Below are 9,126 nucleotides of genomic sequence, written 5' to 3'. Positions count from 1 at the left end.
ATCTCCTGGAAATTCCAATCGAATCTGCTGATATGGTAGTTATGCTGCTTGCTGATAAACACACCTAAAGTTACAGAAATTGACTCGGAACTCAACTATAGTTGGAATTATGAACCAAACGGTATGGTAAGTAGTATCAAATATGTATATGTAATTGGATTGTAAACTATCCCGCCTGGAATATTGCGAAACTCTAAACCGATCCTGAGATATGACCAATTTTTGATCAGCTAGTACTATATACTACCAAATGCTTCTAGGCCCACCACTCACGTTCAGACCTCCTGACAGACCGTGGTCTCACAAACCTGGGTCTGACAGACCGTGGTCTCACAAACCTGGGTCTGACAGACCGTGGTCTTACAAACCTGGGTCTGACAGACCGTGGTCTCACAAACCTGGGTCTGACAGACCGTGGTCTCACAAACCTGGGTCTGACAGACCGAAGTCTCACAAACCTGGGTCTGACAGACCGTGGTCTCACAAACCTGGGTCTGACAGACCGTGGTCTCACAAACCTGGGTCTGACAGACCGTGGTCTCACAAACCTGGGTCTGACAGACCGTGGTCTGAGCGTGATTCGCGGGCGAACCCAGTTCTGATTCCACAAGAAGTGCGCGTTTACTTATGTTGGGGGGCTTATGGGTTATACTGTATTTGTGTGGTTGGGGGGCTTATGGGTCATACTGTATTTGTGGGTCATACTGTATTAGGGAACTGTAACTGCTAAGGTCATATCGTCCCGAAATCGAGGAGAGAAGGAAAATAGGATAGGAGAATGCCAGCCGTTCCGAGAACGAACCTTATGTGTTTAGGATAAAATCCGTTCCGGGGCAGGAATCGAACAGGCGACCTACTAATTTCAAGGCAGACGCGCTACAATACAAGCTAACTCGGCTGGCATAAACAAACAAACGAAAGGCCAGCCTAGTTAGCTTGGTTGGTAGCGCGTCTATCTTGTAAGCGCTAGGCCGCAGGTTCGATGCCCGCCCGGGGCGAATTTTATCCTGAACGCATAATTTTTATTCTCGGAACGGCTGGCTTTATGCTATCCTGTCTTCTTTCTGTCGATTTCGGGACCATTAAGACCTTCAAAATTAAATTGATCCCAAGGGCCAGGCAATGCCTAAACCCTTGACAAATGGAGTGTGCCTGAAGGCATGTGATGTGTTCCAATCCACTCGACCCCAGCAGTTACAGTTCCCTTTCCCTCTATCAAAAATTATTATGTTTTTTTTTTCTTAGATGTAACTGATGATGGTGTGGGAGCGGCATTGGGGTACTCAGCGTCAGGTCTGTGCCCTCGTATCCTGTTCCATAGTACTCACTGTATTCTACTCCTATCTCGACCTGGACCTCACGCCTGAGGCTTATCAGTCCGGCCCTGGTATTATTGGCCTGTCCCATGCCTAAGGTAAACAGGGCTGGACACTCACTGTGTTCTACTCCTGTCTAGACCTGGACCTCATGCCTGAGACTTATCAATCCGGCCCTGGTATTATTGGCCTGTCCCATGCCTAAGGTAAACAGGGCTGGACACTCACTGTGTTCTACTCCTGTCTAGACCTGGACCTCATGCCTGAGACTTATCAATCCGGCCCTGGTATTATTGGCCTGTCCCTTGCCTCAGGTAAGTAGGGCTGGACACTCACTGTGTTCTACTCCTATCTAGATCTGGACCTCATGTCAGAGTCCGGCCCTGGTATTATTGGCCTGTCCCATGCCTAAGGTAAACAGGGCTGGACACTCACTGTGTTCTACTCCTGTCTAGACCTGGACCTCATGCCTGAGACTTATCAATCCGGCCCTGGTATTATTGGCCTGTCCCTTGCCTCAGGTAAGCAGGGCTGGGCTCAAACCAGAGGCCCATGGCATGGACGCCATAGGCGGTTCTAGCCTAAAATTTTGAGGGGGTGGGGGCTGACTTACCAAGCTACTACTTGAGAACTATTATTTTTTTTTTTTCTTTTTCTTTTCTGAGTACCTCTGAAATCGGATTTTGAAACATGTTCTAGGAGACAAACTCTTTTTCAATGGGTTATAGTGATTGATAAATAATGGATGCTCCAATTTTCGGAGTCTGGCCTACAGTATAGGAAAAAATTGAAGCTTTAGGAAGGAGGTCCGCCCCCTCCCTGAAAAAAGATCAATTAATGAAAGACATTTCTTGAGAAGACTTAGTCATTCAGAACTTTATTGAATCAGAAAACACTTAATAGGAACAAATTAATAATCACTGTTTAAATCAAAAAGCTAATCCAAAGCTAAACTCATGAAAGCTTGAAAGCTCTCTTCCCAAAATTCTCAAATCTCAATCCCACCTCATGGGTTTTTTAAGTTTTTATTTATTCTAAATTCTCCCGGGGAAACATGAGCAGTTGCAAATGGGTAAAAATTATAAATAAATAGTCGATTCCTATGTAAAAAGTTGGGAAAAATCCAAATCTGAGTCAATAGTGATGAGATTTGGATTTGGTCAATAGTGATGATATCAAGGTAAATATTCTAAAAAAATCCCCTCCATCAACAAAAATTTGCACTAATATTTTGCAGAAACTTAGCATAATATGACGTATGAGCGTAGCGCAACAAAGTACAAAGGCAATAGGCATATAGTAACATCATTTGGTAAGATTTGGTGAGTTTGGGTTAATTTCTGAGTGAAAAACACCATAGTAATATATTTGGGTAAGTTTTAGTAAGTTCGGGTCGTTTCCGAGTGCAGCATCTAAATGGGAAGTATTGTGTCTTCTTGCCCATCTGATGAGAGGGATTTTATGGGATGGGCATGCTACCACACAGATATTTTTAAAGAGGTTTAAAAGAGGGAACTGTAACTGCTAGGGTATTATCGTCCCGAAATCGAAGAGAGAAGGAAGACAGGACAGGAGAAAGCCAGCCGTTCCAATAACGAACCTTATCTGTTTAGAATAAAGTCCGCCCCGGGCGGCAGTGGAACTCGCGTACTAGCGCTTACAAGGCATTTTATCCTTAGCATGTAAGGTTCGTTCTCGGAACGGCTGGCCTTCTCCTTTCCTGTCTTCCTCACAACGACTTCGGGACATTAAGACCTCCCTTGTTGATATTTCTTTGTATCATTGATCTTTTTTTACGAAAAAAAAAAAAAAAATTCTTAGAATTACCCAAGTAAATGAAAAGAAGAAGACGAAGACTTGATTACTTAAGAGGATCTCACCAAAGCTTACAAATTTGACTTTTTCCTCTCTTCCCCTCAGGAATTATTTGAAGACATCGGTCCTCTGATTGCATCCCGTGTGGTACGCCCCGGTACAGCGGAAGTTATATACACACACACCAGAAAGATGCTATCAAGGCGGTCGAAACCTATCACAACCGACAGCTAGATAAACAGCCTATGAAGTGTATGCTGGTGACACCGCGAGCTCTGAGTAATCCCCTGTGAGTATTACCTTGGTGGTGTAGTGGTTAAGACACTCGCCTGGTAATCAGGAGGGCGTGGGTTCAATCCAAACTGAGTTATTAATGTTTTCCCTCAACATACCAAAATTGCCAAAGCCACCAATTTAGGAACTTTTTTTTTTTTTTTCAAATACCTAGCAGCTTGCTTTTTCCTATCCTCTCCTGTTTCTCTATTTGATTTCCGGAATGAAAAACCTTCGTTGTTACATTTATCTCACAAACCTCTTCAAAGAAGGAAAGTACCTTTTTTTCTTGTATTTTAACTTTAAGAGGTTTGATAGAGGAACTATAAGGGAGACAGGATAGGAGAAAGCCAGCCGTTCAGAGAACGAACCATATCTATTTAAGATAAAATCATTGTAAGAAAAACTCGAACTCGTGACCTAGGACCTAGCGCTTTCCCCCCAAGCTAACTAGGCTGGCTCTAACAATGTTTTTTGTTTTTCCTCTTCAGAGTTCCCTTAGCTTGGTTGGTAGCGCGTCTGCCTTGTAAGCGCTAGGCCGCGGGTTCGATTCCCGCCCGGGGCGGATTTTATAATGTTCGTTCTCAGAACGGATGTCTTCCTCCTATCCTGTCTTTCTTCCTCTTTGATTTCGGTACGATAAGAACCTTGCCGTTACAGTTCCCTCTACATATCATACTTCTAAAAAAAAAACCTGTTCAAGCTTACCTGACAGCATGACAACCAAATTCGGCAGCGTATTCTCGCCCACTTTATTGAATCCCTCCAGCTCAAACCATCCCGTCTCCTGTAGGAATTTCCGTGTCTTGGGTAAGGATCGGATCATGTTAAGTCTGGATATGGAGTCAATACCGATGATTAGCAAACTGAGATCTTCTTCCTGAACTTCGACTGGGGCTGTTTCAACTGTCCCGGCTATGTCTTTCAGTTTGCTTCTGATAGCGTCGACAATAACACTTCGGTGATCTCTTTTATGATTAGTATCAGTTTGAGATTCCCTCCTATATCTTTTGTCACTTCTGTGTTCCTTTTTATGAGTAGTATCACTTTGAGGTTCCCTCCTATATCTTCTGTTGCGAGTCTCATTTGGATCACTTTTCCCTTCTTGGGGCTCTTTAAACTGTTCTTGAACATCACTGACTAGGCTTGCTTTACCACTTTTCCCACGGCCAACTTTGAGTAAAGCTGGACCTTCCAGGTCACACTGGAGACCTGTACAGCCGGCGACTTTTGCAGATCTCTGTTCTTGTACATCATTGACTAGGCTTTCATCACTTGCTGCACGCATTGCTTCGGGTTTCATTTCACGTGAGCTCACGTGACTCGTAGGATCCTTACTATCTAACTCAGTCTTATTTATCTCCTTGTCTGGGAGATTGTTCTCTCCCGGTTTATCTTTGAGAAATGTGTCGCGTACCGTTTGATTCTCAGCAACTTTGGGATTTTTCTCAGCATTTTCTTCATTTGTTGTTTTTCCGGCACGATCTTTATTTCTTTCATCAATAGACCTCTCTACTCTGTCTCTTGTTTCTGGTGACGACCTTTCCACTTTGCCTTCTGCTTCTGATGACTCCGTTTTTCTTTTTTCATCTTGCTTTTTCATTTTCTCCCTCACCGAGTCGGTTAGGAGGAGAATGTAGAAGAAATTTTCGTACACGATGTTCCGTTTTGGTCGCAGCTTCATGGTTTTGAAATACTGGGAGCATGATACCGTCACCATTTGAGTGGCGTTGGGGAGTTTGGCAGTACTTTTGAAACAGACTGCCTTGTCCTTTCTGGAACAGAAATGTTTGAAATGAGGTGGGGTTTGTTGGTCTGATTTACCCTTCATTAATTAGACTTACTTTATCATAGACACTCGTTGCTATGTTGAAAGCCCAGAAGAACAGCCGCGGTAGACAGTAATAGTACAAAAAAAACTGACCATCAAAAATTCGACCCGATTACATTACTTTCCTTCCTATAGATAGGATCCCCCCAAAAAATACCACTTCGTGGCATAAAAAAGACCCCGCCAAGTCGTTCCTCCCAAAATAAATCAAGTGCCACAAAAAATAAACAAAACTCCATCCCACCCCAAAAAAGATTAAAAATCAATTTTGTACCCCGCCTTTTAGTCACTTCATAATTTGTGTCCTCCTACTTCACGTAGCACCTACCTTTCTTTCCCCTCATTGCACTCCTCTCTCTCTAATATTACTTTTGCTTCACTGCATTGGAGGCGTGCCACCTACCTTTCTTTACCCTCATTGCACTCCTCTTTCCTCTAATCTCACTTCTGCTTCACTGCATTGGCGGCGTGCAATGCTTTAAAAATAAATAGATGGCACGCCGCCAATGCAGTGAAGTTTTGGTCTGATGATGAGAATCTGAGTATTCTCGAAAGCTCACCAAATATTACCACCAGTTGTATGTCGAATCTCAATTGTCTTTTAAATTTTTAATTTTGATTAATGAAGATTCTTAATTAAATAATTATTCCTCGATAATTATTTTAGTTTTATTTTAAAATTAGATAAGTTCATCAATAAGTTCTATTATTACACCTACAAATGCAAAGTTGGGTTATTTCCCATAAGGCCCCTCAACCTCTCTTTGAAAAGGACGAGTGGGTCAGCAAAGTTCAGATCTGAGGAGTATTGGTTATATAGTTACATAGCAGTGGGCAGTGTCGAAGCAGAATATATTGGGCTGCGCACAACCTTTCCAGAGGAGAAAAACGCAGGGTCTTCTCTCTGGCATAATCCCACTGGTGGCACCTTTATAAAAATGTACTCCATTGCGGAGGGAACATCCACAATGCTGTGCATGATATTGTATAACAACACTATGAATGCACACCTTCGCTTATCTTCTAAACTCTGAAGGTCCAAGTTCTCGGCTAAGAGTTTGTATGAAATAGTATTGGGGTATAGGTTGGGTAAAAACCATTTTCTTTCTTGAATGAGGACCTCCAAAATTTAGCTTGTACATTTTCCAGCAAAGACACATAAGACTTTGATTTAGGAGCCCAGATGACGGTGGCATACTCCAATTTACTTCTATCAAGGGATGTATATAAAAGTCTTAATGTGTCAATATTTTGGAAAAAGTTGCTATTCCTGAATATCATACCTAGAGTTTAAAACAGCTTTTTTGCGAATATTAGCTTCCTAGTGACCCAAAAGACCCACAAAATACAACCCCGACCCAAAGTTGTGACTTTCGTTAGAAATGAATAGCTCGATCACCCCTAAAGAGGATTTAGCTAAAAAAAGGACCAATTTCCCACTCACGATTACCTCTACACGGTTTCCAAACTGATTTTCAACCCTAGATTTTCGAGTTTGTGAAGACATCATTGCGAAGTCTAATGATGCGAAGTTCAAGTTGCAACTCCACCTAAATTTCGACCTCATTCTAAAGAGCAAGATGAAGTTTTCATTTGTCGGATTTTTCTACGGAATGAAGGTGCTCGGGATTCTAGGGAATCGGGGAAACCAGGTATAACATGTGGGTAAAAAAGTCTCTAGCTCTTACCGTTCTCGAGATATTTTGTTTACAGATAGACAGAAGACCAATGGCTGAAACTTTGTATTTAGGCTCTAGGGACCTCAAAACGTGTTTTGGCACTAAAAACTGACCATCGAAAATTCGACCCGATTACATTACTTTCCTTCCTATAGGATAAGGAAAGTTAAAATACAGTCGAACCTCGATAGTAAATAGTTCAAGGGAAATGACGAAAAGTACTTGATGTAGAGGTTTACTCAGTAATTATTCTACTTATTAACGAGGGTCCTTTACTAAACACAGAACAAAACGTAAAAATGACTTCATATCGAGGTTTTCTACATTCCCACATACTAAACACAGAACAAACCGTAAAAATGACTTCATATCGAGGTTTTCTACATTCCCACATACTAAACACAGAACAAACCGTAAAAATGACTTCATATCGAGGTTTTCTACATTCCCACATACTAAACACAGAACAAACCGTAAAAATGACTTCATATAAATTTGGTGTGCTATCCCGGTATGGTCCAAGGACGCGACTGTAACAATTTGGTAAAAATCGGATAGTCACCCATCCAGATATTAATCAAAGTAATTGTTACTTAACCCTCATTTCGTGGAAAATGTTGAAAAGGTTGTGAACAAAATATCTCAAGAACGGTTTGTCGTAAAGCGATGAAATTTGATATGATATACCGATATGTTCCAAGGACGCAACTGTAACAATTTGGCCAGTCTAATTAGCTTGGTTGCCAGTCTAATTAGCTTGGTTGGTAGCGTGTCTGCCTTGTAAGCGCTAGGCCGCGGGTTCGACTACCGCCCGGGCCGGATTTTATTCTGATTTTATAATGTTCGTTCTCGGAACGGATGTCTTCCTCCTATCCTGTCTTTCTTCCTCTTTGATTTCGGAACGATAAGAACCTTGCCGTTACAGTTCCCTCTACATATCATACTTCTAAAAAAAAACCCTGTTCAAGCTTACCTGACAGCATGACAACCAAATTCGGCAGCGTATTCAAGCTATCTGACGTAAAAGTACGTGCTTTTTGCATTTATAGAGGATGATGAGCAATCTAGGTAACTGTTGGGTATCAAAACATACTAGTCTTTTATTAGGTACTAGTATTCGTCATTAGGTAGCCGAGCTAAGAACCTAATTATAACTTGATAACTGTTATTAAAGCTATAAAATCGCTATTTATAAATTAATAACTTCGATCAGTGGCGGACTTTTCGTGAAATACCTAGGGCAGTATATTGCTTAACTAACATTTTATAGAATAGAATACTAACTGGAGGACGTTAAACAAGGAGTATACCAGCCTGACATTTCCTTGCTAAAGAAACAGCAAAGGTTGAGTTAGTTAGCTTAGTTGGTAGTGCGTCTGCCTTGTATGCGCGGGTTCGATTTCCGCCCGGGGCGGATTTTATCCTGATGGGATAATGTTCGTTCTCGGAACGGCTGGCTTTTTCCTATCCTGTCTTCCTTCTCTCTTCGATTTCGGGACGATAAGACCATAGCAGTTACAGTTCCCTCGGTCAAACCTCCTAAAAAAGAAGAAGAAGACGAAGAAGAAAAAAATATGAATCTTAATTTGGTATAGAACTTTGTTTGTCCATTAACTTTTTTTTTCTTCCAAGATTTTACCTTGGCACCGCTTTCACAGTACTTTACAGGGCCATTTTCAGGGAGGGGGGCGGACCTCCTTCCTAAAGCTTCAATTTTTTCCTATACTGTAGGCCAGACTCCGAAAATTGGAGCATCCATTATTTATCAATCACTATAACCCATTGAAAAAGAGTTTGTCTCCTAGAACATGTTTCAAAATCCGATTTCAGAGGTACTCAGAAAAGAAAAAGAAAAAAAAATAGTTCTCAAGTAGTAGCCTGGTAAGTCAGCCCCCACCCCCTCAAAATGTTAGGCTAGAACCGCCTATGGCGTCCATGCCATGGGCCACTGGTGTGAGCCCAGCCCTGCTTACCTGAGGCAAGGGACAGGCCAATAATACCAGGGCCGGACTCTGACATGAGGTCCAGATCTAGATAGGAGTTAGTAGAACACAGTGAGTGTCCAGCCCTGCTTAACTGAGGCATGGGACAGGCCAATAATACCAGGGCCGGACTCTGGCATGAGGTCCAGGTCTAGATAGGAGTAGAACACAGTGAGTGTCCAGCCCTACTTACCTGAGGCAAGGGACAGGCCAATAATACCAGGGCCGGA

General features: G+C 42.2%; 1 protein-coding gene and 1 long non-coding RNA gene across 2 annotated transcripts in view; one reads left to right on the top strand and one right to left on the bottom strand.

Annotated features, from left to right (window-relative positions):
• The first annotated feature begins 6 nt into the window (after positions 1-6).
• Positions 7-1,383, top strand: LOC113471942. Its single transcript, XR_003394449.1, has 2 exons — positions 7-126; positions 1,246-1,383. It is a non-coding gene; the product is annotated as an uncharacterized LOC113471942 (long non-coding RNA).
• Positions 1,384-4,058: 2,675 nt separating this feature from the next.
• Positions 4,059-9,126, bottom strand: part of LOC103520224 — a 7,748-nt gene continuing 2,680 nt past the window's right edge. The window contains exon 4 of the mRNA XM_026831431.1: positions 4,059-5,179. Within this exon, the coding sequence (XP_026687232.1) occupies positions 4,078-5,179 (1,102 nt within the window). The 3' untranslated portion in view covers positions 4,059-4,077. The remainder of the gene's footprint in view (positions 5,180-9,126) is intronic.

Source organism: Diaphorina citri, unplaced genomic scaffold (assembly GCF_000475195.1).
Source record: "Diaphorina citri unplaced genomic scaffold, Diaci psyllid genome assembly version 1.1 scaffold3338, whole genome shotgun sequence".
In the NCBI taxonomy this organism is placed as follows: domain Eukaryota; kingdom Metazoa; phylum Arthropoda; class Insecta; order Hemiptera; family Psyllidae; genus Diaphorina; species Diaphorina citri.
The sequence above is the reverse complement of the archived record's forward strand: the minus strand, read 5'-3'. Positions and strand labels throughout refer to the sequence as shown.